The 15,916-nt window shown below is 43.8% G+C and overlaps 2 protein-coding genes across 3 annotated transcripts; one reads left to right on the top strand and one right to left on the bottom strand.

The window, feature by feature from the left end:
• Positions 1–791: 791 nt before the first annotated feature.
• On the bottom strand, positions 792–6,310 carry gale (UDP-galactose-4-epimerase). Of its 2 annotated transcripts, none has more exons than XM_078289675.1 (11): positions 6,145–6,310; positions 5,211–5,383; positions 4,902–5,014; positions 4,154–4,267; positions 3,609–3,785; positions 3,049–3,162; positions 2,802–2,868; positions 2,544–2,629; positions 2,296–2,373; positions 1,218–1,332; positions 792–1,000 (listed from the first exon to the last, which is right to left on the bottom strand). In XM_078289675.1, the coding sequence occupies exons 2-11, from the start codon at positions 5,362–5,364 to the stop codon at positions 936–938; spliced, it is 1,083 nt and encodes a 360-aa protein (XP_078145801.1). In that variant the 5' UTR covers positions 5,365–5,383; positions 6,145–6,310; the 3' UTR covers positions 792–935. The 2 variants fall into 2 exon arrangements, with proteins under 2 accessions (XP_078145801.1, XP_078145800.1); XM_078289674.1 differs by having other exon boundaries at positions 4,902–5,017.
• Positions 6,311–8,422: 2,112 nt separating this feature from the next.
• Positions 8,423–10,394, top strand: LOC139911667 (kazal-type serine protease inhibitor domain-containing protein 1-like). Its single transcript, XM_071899236.2, has 4 exons — positions 8,423–8,867; positions 9,342–9,502; positions 10,003–10,150; positions 10,285–10,394. The coding sequence occupies exons 1-4, from the start codon at positions 8,423–8,425 to the stop codon at positions 10,392–10,394; spliced, it is 864 nt and encodes a 287-aa protein (XP_071755337.2).
• The last annotated feature ends 5,522 nt before the right edge of the window (positions 10,395–15,916 follow it).

Below are 15,916 nucleotides of genomic sequence, written 5' to 3' on the forward strand. Positions count from 1 at the left end.
CTGCTCAGCCCTAAAGACCGAAACCCGTTTAGAGCGACTGTAGCACTATGCTGACGTGGGTGTTTATTAACTGGGCGCCCGAGGGCCAAGGAGCCATTTAAAGCCCCAGTGCCCTCTTTATATTAAAATAGCCTTAACAGCAGAGCAACCTTGAACTCCAAATTCCTCACCCTTAAAAAAAATCACTGTAATATTCCTCCAATATTTATGTAGGAATTGATGGTGTCTGTGGTACTCAATAGCATAATACTTTATTTATAGTATTTTTTATATACACTATGGCATCAGTCTGATATCCCTACAGACTCTTATAGTGTGTCTTATGAGTTTATTGTCACCCTATCACACTTGCAGGTAAAGGATTTTTTTTCTCTCCTGTGGAATCCCTACAATATTCCTATAGGAACTTATAATTTTGCTGTGATATTTGAAGTTATCCCTCAAAAACTTTACAATAATAATTTTTTGTAATGACATTTTGCTTTCATCTCATCTTTTATCCAACATTATGTCTCACTTCATCAACACTTATTTCATAATCATTTTCATTAGCCCAGACAGTTTCATAATGGTGTAGTGATATGACATACAATTTCTTCAGTAAGAAAATTAATTTATTCCCTCATTGTTATGGCTCACGGAGCAATACATAATTAGAGAAAATACCCATTGTCAACACTGAAACGACAAGACAGAGAAAACAGAGAGAGACGAGACATTTTACATGTTGCATGTAACATAAGCGGTAATTTGAAGAAGAGACTGCAGTCAGTATAGAATCAAAATAATAATTAAATATGGTGAAACATGAAGCGTTCAGCTCCTCTTGAGGTCTCTTCATGCGCGAATGTGAGATAGAAAAATGAGGAACTTTATGGTCTGCTTTGGCCCGATGACTTGGAGGACGATGTAAACTAGAAGAGGCTGGAGTTGCATCAAGAGGCTGGGCCGTTGGAAAATCCAGTGGGGTTCTTGGACTGCCAGCGCCACAGGTCCTCACCTACAGAGAAAATGACATGAGGAGATACAGAAGAATATTTTACCTCATCAAGCTATAGAAAAATATGTTTAGTCTTGTTTTGGAGGAGGATCGGGTCAAGGGAGCGTTCATATTTACTGATATTAAAACAATACAATAAAATCAGGAGATGGAAGGGCGTATAACAGGTGCAGATGCTGAGCGGTAGCGACTGACAGACTGTGTTAGCCGTCCTTACACATTCTCTCCAGGTTGAAGTCGGCCTTCCAGCCAAGCTCTTTCTCAGCCAGGCGAGGGTCAGCGTAGCAGGACGCGACATCCCCCCCCCTCCGAGGGGCGATCTGGTACGAGATCTACGGAGAACACATTCAGTGAGAGTTTTAAAAAAATGTGACATGGTTTAGCCTAAAGAAGGAGAGGGAACCTTAATGGATCAGAGACCAGCCTTCATAACACAGTGCTGATTCTATGGTTCACCTCTCCAACTCACAGGATAACAAAATTGGTTATGTAGCCTGGTTACTGCACCTAAATCATTTTATTTGGAGAGAAAATAGTGCAGCAATGCAGGAACACACGCCTAAATCAAGACATTATAAGCTCTGTCTAAGTTCTGTACCTTGGCCTTTGGGTTAAAGAAAGCCTGGTCTACTTCTAATTAAGTTAGTATATTCCTACGTTTCCCATAACCCCCAGCGAAGGGGCGTGAACGTGTTGCATTCAGCTGTGGATTATGCATGTAGGTGAAGAGAGCGACGGCGAAAGCACAGTGAGTTTTCCCAGTCTAGAAAAAGTGAGAGTGGACAGAGAACAATGTTGTGTGTCCGGTTGTTCAAAAGACAAAAAAAGCTGTCGAAGATAGCACTTTATTTATTTTTTTTGTCACACGACTGACAGCCAATCCACAAAGATGCATTCTGGTCTATTGAGGCTACAGTTGGTGGAGAAATGAGCATCTCTTCCTCTTCTACGATGGATTTCTCCCCGTATGATTGTTGGAAATCGGTGCAAAATGCTGAGTCTAGAAGGAAGCCTTTGCTTTTTGATTCTGAGGGACTGACACCAAAACGTGACATTTACCGTTGATGTTTTAAATAGCTGTAATTTTTTCTGCTATCAAACTCCATTCTAGCTACACTGGAAATAATGTCTATGTGTGGCCAATTATCCGTGGGAATCAGAAAAATACACCACCAAACAACAAAATGGGCCCAGGAAAGCGGTGTTAAAGTGTTTTAGGGTGTATGTTTCCTTTAACCCCAGACAACCATTTTGACCTATACAAGTCCCTCTGTTCTCTCATTAACGTCACTCACCTCTCTCCCTGAGGCCTTCTCCATAGCTTTCACCATCTGGAGCACAGAGTAGCCTGTCCCTGTTCCCAGGTTGTACACCTATAGACAGACACAGACACACACACACACAACACACCCACAAAAATGTCAAGTATGCAATGCATGCATGCATGCATATATACAGCAAATCAGAAATTGGTTTGTGAGAGAAGAAAAATAGTGATGATGTATGGTAGGTGGTTCAAAGTTGTTGTTTTTGTTAAATGTACCTTGCAGCCACAGTTGTCCTTCAGCTTCTTGAGAGCTGCTATGTGTCCCTTTGCCAGATCTACAACGTGGATATAATCTCTCACACCTAGCAAAAGAGAGAAAAAAATGTTTTACATGAATGGGAGCATTCAAAAAAGTCAGATGACATTTTAGTTGTTATTCACACAACCCTCTGCCAAAAAATGAATTTAAACCGCAATTAAATCCAATTTGTGAACAGATGCCATGCACTGCAGATAACAGGGCTTCTCCATTACCGGTCCCATCAAGCGTGTTGTAGTCGTTCCCAAACACGCTGAGGTACTTTCTTCTCCCAATGGCAACCTAGGAAGAAGAGAAATTAAGCAGTGCAATGAAACAATCAAATCAAAACAGTCAAATCCTCCACAGGATCTAAATGTCAGACGACACCAAGCTGAACAGAGAACGATAATGGGATGCCTTCTTCGGGCCAAGAAATCATTATGAAGTTGCTGTGTGTGTATTTGGCAGAGAGGCACATACCTGAGCGACATATGGCAGCAAGTTGTTGGGGATGCCCTGAGGGTCCTCTCCTATCAGGCCAGAGGAATGAGCCCCGATTGGGTTGAAATAACGCAGCAGCACCGCATTCCACTCCTGCTTACACACAGGCAATAATGAGAAACCAGTCAAAAGTTTGGACACATGCATTTTTCTTTATTTTTTACTATTTTTCACATTTTAGAATAATAGTAAAGACATTAAAATGATGAAATAACACAAAAAAGTGATAAAAAAAAGTGTTAAACAAATCAAAACTATCTTATATTTTAGATTCTTTACAGCAGCCGCCCTTTGCCTTGATGGAAAGGCAACGGCTTTGGAAAGAAATTCATACATAGGAATCAACTTCACTATTTATATTTGTCTAAGAAACTAATTTCAAGCATTTAAGCATAAGCCTTTAGATCAAAATGGCTTTAAGAGAATGAAAAACATAGAACATTCAATCAGGTGTGTCCAAACTTTTGACTGGTTGTGTATGCATGTGTGTGTGTGTGTGTGTGTGTATGTGAATGCCTCTCGTTCCCCTTGAGCGGTACCTTGTTGGCCTTGCACTGGTCCACGATCATCTCCTCGATGAAGTACTTGGACTTGCCGTAGGGGTTGGTGCAGCCGCCCACGGGGTGCTGCTCGTCGATGGGCAGACGCTGCGGGTCTCCGTACACCGTGGCCGAGCTGCTGAACACCAGATTGCGCACTCCGTGAGCCTGCATCACCTGGGACACATGCATATACACACACACAAACACCACACACGTGCACAATCAGCAGCCGGTGGGACAGCAGTCTGAAGCGCGCACGCCTCGCAGACGCACCTTACAACACGCCACACACGCCTTAGCAGTAAGCGTATGCGCTGACATCACAGCGGTGAGTTTGGAGGAAACCACAAGCTCCACACATCACATTACATCACAGTATTAGAATCAGCTAATGCAAATATCAAACGAACACGCACAGATTGTCATGCGCTCAGCAAACAAAGATGAGCATTAGTGTAAATAGTGATCACTTCAAACGGTGCAAAGTGATTGGAGACTTAGTGGAGGACAGGCTGTGTTGGAATACAGGGGTGCAAACTGACCTCAAGCAGGTTGATGGAGCCGGTGAGGTTGACCCTGTAGTAGCGTAACGGCTGCTCCACCGACTCCCCAACAGCCTTCAGACCAGCAAAGTGCATCACAGCGCTGAAGGAATGCTGTGACACAGAAAGACACAGATATGAATGTGTGACGGGTGTGAGCAGTTTGAAGGATTGTATTCTCAAAATGCTTTATCCATTGTAGGCAGTATCTGAAATTAACCTTTTGGCTCACCTGCCAAGGGTTAGTAAACTGAATAATTAGTATGTATTTTTAATCTAAATATGTCACCGCAGCTGTTTTTAATGCTATTTGACAGTCTATGGTGGTCAGCAGGGACAAAGTTTGAGAACAGGCACAGACCAAAGCCTATATAACTGAGGCATTCAAATTTTATCATCTCAAAAAGTTACTGGTTACATTTGGTGCTTGGCAGGTATTAATTTCAGACCTGGGTTATAGGAAGAACAAGTTACCCAACATTCATTACTCAATATTTCATAAAGGCATAAAAGATAACTGCATCCTCATAAATGTCAGCATTTTCTAAAGCTTCAAAATGCTACGCATCCACTGAAGGAAAAAAAAGTTACCCTGCATTCAGTTTTTTATATTTCATAAATGCATAAAAGATAATTGCATCCTCTAAAATGTCACTATCTTCTAAAGCGAGGGCTTGAAAATAATTCACAATCACTTTTACAAGTTTTATTTTTACATGCAATAAAACAACTGGATTGCCTCTCTGACCTTTTTGAAGAGTTTTTCCAAGCCTGGTCGGTCCAGAAGGTCTAGTTCATGGAACTCAATGCTGGTGTCCAGTAACTTCTCTATCCTGCGGAGGCTCTCCGGCACATCCCCTTCTCCTCCATTCAAAATGGGAGGTGACGCACACACACACACACACACACACACACACACACACACACACACACACACACACACACATTCAGAGTGTTAACAGGTATGAGTCACACAGCGCTAAACAAACACTCTCCCACAGATAAGGCATCATGATGTAGATGTTCAACAGCGTCTGGTTCCAGTAAGGAAACTTACCTCGCACAGCATTGCTGAAGTTGTCTATGACGACGGGATAGTAGCCCGCTTCAATGAGCTCCACCACACAGTGACTGCCAATGTAGCCGCCTCCACCTGTGACCAGGACCTTCTCTGCCATCCTCAGCACCTGTCGCCCAACAGCGGCACACATCACACCCCCATAACACACACTGCTATACTGTTAGAGCACCTAGTCGACCCTCCAGTCAAAGATGGTACGTCCTGTTGGGTTTATTCTAGCCCAGTTGGTAAACTTGGTTTGTGCCTTTTTCAGAACTTTTTTAAACTGTATCTTACATTAAGCTGTTCATTTGAGGTATATAATAGTTATAGTGGTATGTGTAATCTCACACAACTGCTTTGGAAAAAATCCTTTTGTTTTGAGACCCACCTAGCACAACTGACAGGTTTGTGGGGCGGATATCTGACCAACCACACCTACTGTCCCACGTCACCAGTTGGTGCACCTAACCTGTCAAACCATGGTACAGCAATTCAGTAGTAGCTATTGCACAAGTCAATATGAAACCAACTAGGCTATCAGTTTTCAATGTTGCATTCCTCATCTCTTGCAAGCCCTTGGTGGTAAAGGACACAGTTGTCTTGAGAGATAGTGTTTCCAGATATACTCCAGCTTACCACAGTAGCCAACTGATTTAACAACATTCAAAACACAATATAGAGCACTAAGGATACTGTGGGAACCCAATCCTGTTAAACTGAAGAACAGAAAAGCCCACTTGACAGTGAGTTTGAAAAGTGGCATCATATTCTGTGTAGCCACTGGACTCTAATCAGCTCCACTCAGTGCCAAAGAACTGGCAAACTATTCTTAAGTCTAAAGTCTAATAGTCAAAGACGAAACTTCTTAGACAGGCATTGTCAATAGACCACATCCTACTGTATATTGGATGGTTGTGGAAATACTTACTCAAGCGCCCGTTAAAAGCTGTGAATTCTCGTTCCTGGCAGAGAGACAGCTGGTCGGTCCGGTCGGCAGATGTAAGGAAAGTGGACGTGAAGAGGGAGTGGAGTTACCTATCCGTCCAATTAATGAAGTTTTCCCCTGTCTCGTTTGGACATTTTCTTACTTCCTGTAAGACGTGGAACAGAAAGTAAAGTGAACGAATAACGCATGTCTTCCTGTAGCGTTGCTTTTCAAAATAAAAGCGTACACATGAGCAAGGGTTTACACATTCATAAATCCACATCGTTTGAAGCTTCTTATCTTGTATTATAATACAATTGAAGCTGCGAATGTGCAATGTGCTATTTTTTCCATAGCACAGAACAACTGCTACGGCTGTGTTAGTCTTGGTATACGCTGAGTAGCGCTTTTATTTTGAAAGAACCCCGGACACTACATTGTGCATTACTGCTAGCTTCACGGTTCTCTAAAGTCTCCGCTGATACGTGCGTGTTTCACGTGCAATGACGTCAGAAACCACTCGCTTACAGCCACGCCTTTGACCATTCCCTGAACAGGGAGCTGATTGTGGGACAGCGAGCATCCACCTCTGTGTGTAATGTAAAACATACCGAAAGTCAAGGGGAAAGTGCCACGTTACCGTTAAAAATGTGATTTAGAAAATATTCAGGAAAAATTACTCAGGAAAAAAAAAAAAAAAGTAAAGCTTTATCATGCAGCAGTGTAGCCCAGTTAGCCTGTCTACTGATATCATATATGTACTTTTTGCAGTTTTAAATGGCCTAGTCATACACGCCCCTTCCCTGTATCAATATCACTTTATTCCTCAAGAACAATAAATGTACCAGAATTTGTCTTGGTGGCATTGGTACAGAGACACATTGACAACTTACAATAGTAACACAGTACAGACTGACCCCTGACATGGTAAAAGGCCAAGAAGACGTCGAAGATACATGACATAAGATACAGTCGACTCTCTCTCCATATACAGTATATATGGAGGATCATTCTCCCTATAAATATATGTACCTTCGTCTCATGTGCATTCAGGCTGTGTTACATACAGCAGATGCAGAGGTAGGCCTATAAGAGGATCATTTTACCAGTCTACCATAGAGTTATACTGAATAGGATGAGAAGTATATAATATGTTCATAATGCATAATCTATGAGCAGTATTGGCATAATGTCTGAAGATGGTGTAGTGTGACTGATGCTGACATTGAACTGCAAGATTGTGCAAATACAGCACACACACACACGCACACACACACACACACACACACACACACCCTTCTCAGTATTTTGTTTGTTTCATATATTCTCACTGTTGTGTAGCAAATGATCTAATGTCTAGCTCAACGTGTTTATCCAAGCCTTTTCTCCATTCCAAAATAATTCCCCTTTAACCGAACTTCTTATTGAATTTTCTACTTCCAGATGCATTCTCATGCCCGGCCTCCACAACACTAACACAGATTTAATGAAAAAACATATACAACCTGTTGCCAAACCCAGGAATTTCACACTTCTCCACTAGGTAGAGAGCCTCGGACAGAGTGAGAGAGAGTTGTTTTTCACTGAGTAAAGTCAGTATTTGCACATCCTATTAATTCAGATCCCTGTACGTTTGTTATTGTATGTTAAGAATATAATGGGATCTTTACGGTCATATGGACAGCTGCTGTCTTGCTTAATGTTTCCATGAAGTACACATTGAGTAGGATTCTTTTATATGCTGTGCCATTTCTGAAGCCCTTTTGCCAGTCCTGCCCTGCCCAGAGCCACTGGCACATGAAGAAAGGCAGCAGAACTGTGAGGACAGAAAGAAGAGACAGAGTCGGATACCTAGGAGATGAAGTTTGGTCCCATCGCCCTCATTCACTGCAAATGCTGTGTCTTTGTTAGAAAGGACTCGGAGCTGATGAGGAAATCTCAAGGGGGAAGACAACATGGCCAAAACTCTCGGCATGGGTGCATGGTAATAATAACAAAAATAAATCCAGCCATTCAGAGGAGGACGGAGGGGAACAGAAGACAGAAGGAAACATTTAAAGCTCAGAGGAGGAACAACACGTGACCATTTGGCTTTCAGAGAACAGCAGCAAACCAGGAGTATCATCTCCTGAATTTTGGTTCAGTTCTAGCAACCATTTTAGAGTTTGATTCTGTTTTTTTTTGGCTCTACTGTGTTTCTCCACATTGTCATTTTCTTCAGGAAGACTCATATCTCTGGTCAAGCACCATGGCTCAGCTCTGGTTTTGTGTCTGCATATGCATGAATGTTTGGGTCCACCCTTCCCTGGGGCTTCCACCCCAACACCGCGGCTGGCTGCGGCTGTGGGAGGAGGGCGAGGGCTGCGGGGAGTGCCGCCATCATCTCTGTCCCCCGGCACCCGACGACTGTCCCGCGGGACGGGTGCAGGACAACTGCGGGTGCTGCGAGCAGTGCGCCAATGTGGAGGGGCAGCAGTGCGACCCGGACGGGGCTCAAAAGTTCTACGGCCGCTGCGGGGAGGGACTGGTCTGCCAGAGGAAAACGACAAAGAGGGGACAGAGGGGGGGCGGGAGGCCCGACCCGGAGCCGACGTGCGTGTGCCAGGATAAGGGTCCCGTGTGTGGATCTGATGGGTGGAACTACCCCAACCTGTGTCAGCTGAGAGAGGCCGCCAGCCACAGTAAGGCCACCCTCAAGCTTGCTGGACGGGGACCCTGCTACTCTGGTGACTGCACTCATTTCTTATAAGTTTGTGTACCAGTCCAGGAAAGTGAATGCTTACTTTATCATTACTGGTGATTTGCAATTGTCTTAAAGACCCTATGAAATGGCATCTTTACTTCCTGGATTTGTTGTATTTCCTGTTGAAACAGGATGTTGAGGCGGGACATAACGCAGTGAGGGATCATTCAAAAGTCTAAACCAATGGAACATGAGTCAAGGAGAGAAAGGCAGTTTTATTTGATGGGATGGGGTGTGGAGGGGCGGGATTTTTCAAAAATCTGTGGTTTTATTGGTTGGAATTTATATTTACGCCTACTAGTGCAGCATGAGGTCACCACGAAAAATACTCTGTTTTCCAGGAAGTAAAAGTAATGGGAGTTCATTTCATGGGGACTTTAAATTCTTGGTAGAGAGAGAGAACAGAAGTGGCCCTAGTATTGATCCTTGGGGTGCTCCTTTCCACTCACTACCGCAGCACCCCGCATTCTCACAGCACCCAGAGACCTGTCCAACTACACAGGGAATGACATCGTGTTTAGCTGCGAGGTCTCAGCCTTCCCTCTTCCAAACCTCAACTGGAGGAAGAGAGGGAGTGACAACTTCCTGCCAGGGGACGACTCTCACATCTCTGTCCAGGTTTGATAAGACTTTTATTGATTAGACGTCATTTAGAGTTTCATTAAAGAGTAACTAAACCCCAAACCCAAATCTATGTAAAGCCTGATATCTAATGGTAAAAAGCATGCTACTAAAATTGCCATGTCTTTGGTGCCAGGTGATGTCACCTTTTATAGAGTACAACAGGTGGTGACATCACCTGGCAGCAAAGATCAGGAAATGGCAGATGGTAATTTCAGTAGCATGCTTTTTACCATTAGAGGTCAGGCTTTACACAAATTTGGGGTTGGGGTTTAGTTACTCTTTAAGAGCATAATTGATTGAAATATGATCTGTAAGTTCCCTGAGTATTTACTGTATGTCACAATGTTGTAGATGTTTTTGGTTTAATTTATTGTGTGTTTGAATCCAGGGTTTACAGGTCTACCATTTACAGTCCTACTTTTCTTGTCCTTAAATATATTTATATCACCTGTGTCTGCGCTTATGTCCAGACTTCATGCTTTCCTTTGTCTCAGGTTCGAGGGGGTCCCCAGCGCTACACCGTCTCTACTTGGCTGCAGATACAGGGCCTCCACCTCTCTGATGCAGGGGTCTACTCTTGTATCTCCCACAATGCCTTAGGAGAAACACTGGCGTCTGCTCAACTCACAGTGTTGAGACAGGGTGAGTGTTTCAGGGGGGGAACTGTGTAGCACTCCTGCAATGCATTTTCTACTAAAACAGCTATAAATGGATTGGTAAACATGATCTTTTGAAAAACAAGTTCTTATTTCTACATTTTTTGATCTGTTTATCAGTGGTGAAGTTGATGAAGGGCCATCTGGAGGAGGAAGAGGAGTATCGATTTGATACCTCGGAGGAAGGCAGTGGTGATGGACAGCCAGAGTCTGGAGAATACCTGGGATGAATGCTAGTCTGTTAAGAGCAGACAGTGAGGACACTTCAGGAAAAAAGGAACATTGAACTAACATAACAGATAAACTCCTAATTAGTAAATTATAGGGCATGATGTTTGTCAGTCACAGCTGACTGTTCAGTTATAAGATGAAAAAGTATCTCTCATATACATATACTGCCACATAGGCCATATAGGCCCACTCTTGTTTTAAAACATGCCACCTGCTTCCTAATCAATACAATGTATGTTTATAATAAACTAATGAATGATAACAGTGGCCTGCACTTCCATATACTCCTCCTCTGCCTCTTCAAGTTCATGACAAAGTGAAGGGAAATTTTGGGTGTTATTTCACTTTTCAACACAAGTGGGTGCCACACCCCAAATCATAGAGCCACCCAGAAAACAACAACTCCGGTTCGCCTGGGAAAGAAATTGGCTCACTAATCTTCAAAATGACACCTTTTCATTTGGTTATGCCACACATGAGATACAAATCACAATCACAAACGTGGATACAGATCACAACCACAACAGAGTGCAATGAAGCACACTGTTCTCCCTCTTTGCCCCACTCCACCCAGAAAACACACATTCAGACAGGCAGGAAGGAGAGAGTGGAGGGTGTGACCAACCTCCGTCTGATTCCCTTCATCTCTCTACCTGAGTGCCAGCTAATCCCCCCCTCATCCCCCGACTCCCAGCTGGATGCAGCGGCTCCTTCTGAATGGCAAGTTGCATTAACGCCGAGGAACTTTCCCCCGCTGTCTGTTAGTCAAAGCTGATTGGAGATTACAGGCCTGCAGTGAAACACAGCCCTCCATCTCATCTTAAATCACTCTCTCCTTTATCTCTCCTTCTCCTTCTCCCCGTTTCTTTATCTTGTTAATCCCCAACTCTCCTCCTTTTCAATGTCGTCAACTTTCACTTGTCACTATATTTTTGCCCCTATTCTGTGCTTTTCTTGAATGACAGGAAAAATGACGTGGGGGAGGAAGAAAAAAAAAAAAAAAAGCCTCCCCTCCTGAGTGGAGCCAGAATGATGTCATGGGGGCATTTGTCCTCCTGGTGTGGAGGCTTCCCTTCCTCTGCTAATTACCTTGTACAAACTAGAATCTGATATGGCGGATATGAGGTCCAAATAGAATTATTGTGGGCTAACAAAGAGATATTGAGATTCAGGGAATGAGGGAGAGACTGCAAGTGAGATAGAATGAAAGGTACGCGCACACGCACACACACATACATGCACGCACGCACACACGCTCACATGCCCACCCACACACACACAACCACTTGTCCTTCCCCTCCATTCCCTCAGATAGGCTAATGTTATTACTGTGGTAATTATCCTCATTAGTGCCAGCAGCTGTAGAGAGCCCATCGCTTGCTGTTCAAACTCCACCCCGGCCCTCTCTGTCTTCACATCTCTCTTTATATTCCCTAGATCTCATTTAGAGGATTCGTCTCCATCCTTTGTATGCTAGGTGGAGGCAGTTATAAAAAATAGAGCCCATCAAATATCTAATTTGCCTGGGTGACCCCTGTTTTCTAACCCTTTAGAATCCATTCTGTTGATGAGGGTTGCTAATGTGCACTGTTGTGCAGCGCTGGTCTGTGAATATGCAGGGGCATCAGAAGGCTGTGTGGTGGGTGAGAGGACAGAGCAGTGCTGGAGGGGCAGGGGAAGATGAGTGCAAAATTGTAAAAATAGTTCATTGTCTACTGACACGATACGAGGATACACATAGCTTTCATTTTCATGTATCAGTTGCATCTTCCAGGGTTTCTGAGGTTAACGATGGGACACAAGATGGCACTGTTTTGTCAAGTAATACCTTGGATGGTCTTCAGTGACTCTGCCATAGGTTTGGCAGATCCTCTAAACTTTGCTCTCTCCTCTCACCTGTTTCATGTTTCTCTTTTTACATCTACAAAAAAACAGCATGCTATTCTTCATGAAAAACTACCTGTCCTAGTCCTTCCCTGTGGGCTGCTATGACACTTTCCCATTGGGACACCTATGAAGAATAGAGAATATTAGTGTTTGTATAACTAAGGCTATTGGCTATTTGTTTGCTTGATGTTTATTTGAAAGCAACATGAAAATGATTCCCTACTTGTTTTTTTCTAACTTTACGTTCTGTCTGCATCCTTACACAGAAAATATGACACAGACCGCTTTACACACAGCATCCCCCGCTCTTTGAGATTGCCTTTTGTTTTATTGCCAGGGGCTGATGCGGACAGTAGGAAACCTGTATACCGCTAAGCTCTGCATCAGGCGCTAAATGTCATGCATAGCCTGTTTTTATTGGCTGATATGGCCCGGTCTGCCCTTCTCCTTTTCCTGGAAGCCATTGTTAAAGAGGTGGTTGTTAATGCTGGTGACCAGATGGGCTCTCTCTCCCACAGGTCTGACTGAGGGTGTTTACCATGCACTGGGCTGTGGATAACAGGTGAGACTAGCGCTGGCTCGTCGACCAATCAGAGAGCAGCAGATGTCTGGACTCTGCCTGTAAACCTTTATTTGGCATTTGGGACTGTATGGAGCGCTGTAATGGAAGAGAAAGGGGAGTGGGTTTGATAATAATAATGTGTCAAGGTGTATCCTGTTGACCATTTGTTCTAATGGTTTATATGCTATTTTGGATGTGGATATTATCTGAAGTGGTCAGTAAAGATATAACAATAGGTAACGCCCCCACCCCCACTTCCACCAGCCCTCACCCTCCCTGAGTCCCATATGCTCAATAAACATTTACAGGAGGAAACTTTAATTAAATCAAGTAAAGAAAACTGGTATTTCAGATAAAAAACCGCCCAGCTATTTCATTGTCCCTGCATAAAGTTTAGACATCATTTCGAGAAATACTCCACTTTGTGTGACAAAATGTTTCCAGCGTCCAGCATTAGGTTAGCAAACAGTGAGCATTCCTTTCCCTTTCCGACGCAGGCCGTCTTGAATTACTCCAATCTGGTATCATGGCAACAGCGGGGGTAAGGATGGGCCGGGGATTGGTGAGGAGGCGTCTTTTAAAGCTTTGAATCAATCTGCCCTAATGGATGACCTGTGTCTAGCGTGCATGTATGGATTAGTTTGGCCAGAGCACCTGTCCCTGTTCTGTCGACGGCGGATCAGGTTACCAGCCACACAGTCACCTGGCTGACCCAACCTCCTGTGACTGACAATACGCTGGCCTTTGTTCACTGGTGCCCTCAGATCACAGCTACAGTATATGTTCACTGGCACAACATTTAGCATTTAGTATATGGCAACTCATCTGAGATAACAGACACATATGACATTACCACATTTTGGATATAATATCAAATGTAAAGGATGTGTAAAATTCACTTTAGGATCAATATGATTTGAAATAGCTTGAGACAAAGCCCTCCCTCTGAAGCAATGTATTATACGTTGTTATATTTCCACAAACGTTCCTGCCCGAACACTGTCTTCTGACTCCAAGTCTAGCTCTGGTCCTAATGAGGCCTCTCAGGCTGATTAGGGAGTTAAGCTGCCAGAGCGGCCCAGTGGAGCGAGGCTGAGGCTGGGCTTAACAACCTTCCAAGGACAGCTTGTATCTAATACCAGACCCGAAGCGGGAAGGAACCACCATCCCCGAGCTTCGCTCCCGAGTATTGAGATTTAAAGATGATCTTTATTCTATTTTCTAAATATCAGCCATTTTTTTTTTCTGATATCCAGTCAGATATTATGCATTATGCATGTCTGTCTGGGGTGTTGTGATATTTGGAAGAGCTGGGAACTGGGAAATTAGAGTTGCTGAAAGGATATCAAGCGTGTCTTCTTTCACACTAGACAAGTTTTCATTCTCCTTATCAGAGCAGATATCTCCTCTGACTTTCTCAGATCATATTTTGCAGGGAAAAGCGCCCCTTAGATTCATGTGAGCTTCATTCAGAATTAAAAACTGAGGCAGCTGATCATTTCAAAGCATCCAAGCATCTCCGTCATACACTCATGTGTAACCATTAACCAGTGTTCAAACAAAAATCACTGAGCCAAAAGTCACTACCTGCAGGTACCTTCCTTGCAAGGCTCCATTAGGGCTAAAATCATTCATGTTTCAGTCAGGAGTCCAGAGCAGGAAATACCCACTCATTTCACCCAGCTGGCATGACGCACCCTGTGGGCACACATCACCTCGTAGCGGGCCTCACTGCGAGTCTGAATTCACTGTCATCTCCATTATCCCGCTGATGATGAAACGATTAGCTAGCAACCGTTATACCAACCACAAAGCCGGAGGAGTGATGGATGGGCTAAGTGATAGACTCGGGCGGTTGGTTGGGGGGTTTTGTCCTGCATCTCTGACACCTTCTATCTTGTGATCCATACACCCCACTACCCCCCACTGCCCCTATCCAACCCCCAGATCCACCCCAGTTACCCCCACCAGCTGCCTCTGACCCCTTGTCATAGCCCTGCCTCTGCTTGCCATGTGCTGGGAGTCAAAGGGGTCCCTCCTATCACTCATCAGAATGGAACCCCACCGTCTCCCGCCCCGCACACTAAATCACAATCAATCGCCCGGCAGACAGAGATGGATTGGGACGTCCGCGACCCTGTACCTTTCAGGAAGGCCCCCGCCTTCCAAAGGGCGGCTGTCACTGACGAATAATAGAGGTGATTCCAGGCGGAGTGAGCGGGTCAAGTCTGCTGCCCCTGGACGGAAGTTATCATAGAGCAATGGATCCCGCTGCGCAACAGCACATAGGTAAAGAGTATGTGGTAAATAAATGACTATCATTTTAAATCTAAGTCCATTCCAAGCACAGTGAACACTATTGAGTCATAGGGGAATATATTCTTACAAAGCAAATCAGTGGGTTTCTGTAATCTATACATTAATAATATCAATGTGTTGCTATCTGCTATTCTCCAATAGGAAGGAGAGAAAGAAACCAAGGTCTGTGGCATTTAAAATGTGATACAACTCTATTAGTCTTCCGCACAATTGATTTAATTATTTAAATCATATACTACCATAAAGCTGCCTTACTTCCACATCCTGTCTGCTTTCTCCTGTGCTCCCTCCTTCAAAATAATACAGTCTTGACATTCTGCCTCACATCACCGTGCATTTGAAGAGTCGTTGTCTAGGGCTTTATGATTTACTTCACCACGGACTGAGTGATTGCATCATTCACATGAGAATTGATGACAAATATCATTGTTCAGACATGAAATAAGCCTCCATGATGCCATAACAGGATGATTGGGAGTGAAAGATCTTATTATGTATTCCCTGCCAAGGGCTCGAGGAGGATCATTCACATGTAGATTTGTCCTTCTAGAAGTGCCACAGCTATACAATTTCCATTTAGATAAGGTGTATACACAAATAAAGAAAGGACGGCCAACGAGACATTGGGTTCTACATTTGATTAACTAATCATAGTCTTTGTAATTCCACTCGGAGGCCTTGAAGGGCAGTGCAAGGCTGTGCACCCTGATTAGCCTATGTATGATTGCTGCAACTATGGCACAAATCAATTCA

Source organism: Centroberyx gerrardi, chromosome 17 (genome assembly GCF_048128805.1).
Source record: "Centroberyx gerrardi isolate f3 chromosome 17, fCenGer3.hap1.cur.20231027, whole genome shotgun sequence".
Taxonomy (NCBI): Eukaryota; Metazoa; Chordata; class Actinopteri; order Beryciformes; family Berycidae; genus Centroberyx; species Centroberyx gerrardi.

Excerpts from the sequence above, each read along its gene's own strand:
- LOC139911667 (XM_071899236.2), top strand. The coding sequence starts at position 8,423 with ATGAATGTTTGGGTCCACCCTTCCCTGGGGCTTCCACCCCAACACCGC. Across the intron at positions 9,503-10,002 it reads ACTCTCACATCTCTGTCCAG|GTTCGAGGGGGTCCCCAGCG; the intron begins GTTTGATAAGAC and ends CCTTTGTCTCAG. Across the intron at positions 10,151-10,284 it reads ACTCACAGTGTTGAGACAGG|TGGTGAAGTTGATGAAGGGC; the intron begins GTGAGTGTTTCA and ends TCTGTTTATCAG.
- gale (XM_078289674.1), bottom strand. The coding sequence starts at position 5,364 with ATGTGTGCCGCTGTTGGGCGACAGGTGCTGAGGATGGCAGAGAAGGTC. Across the intron at positions 2,374-2,543 it reads AGGACAACTGTGGCTGCAAG|GTGTACAACCTGGGAACAGG; the intron begins GTACATTTAACA and ends GTCTGTCTATAG. Across the intron at positions 1,333-2,295 it reads AGAAGGCCTCAGGGAGAGAG|ATCTCGTACCAGATCGCCCC; the intron begins GTGAGTGACGTT and ends TGTTCTCCGTAG.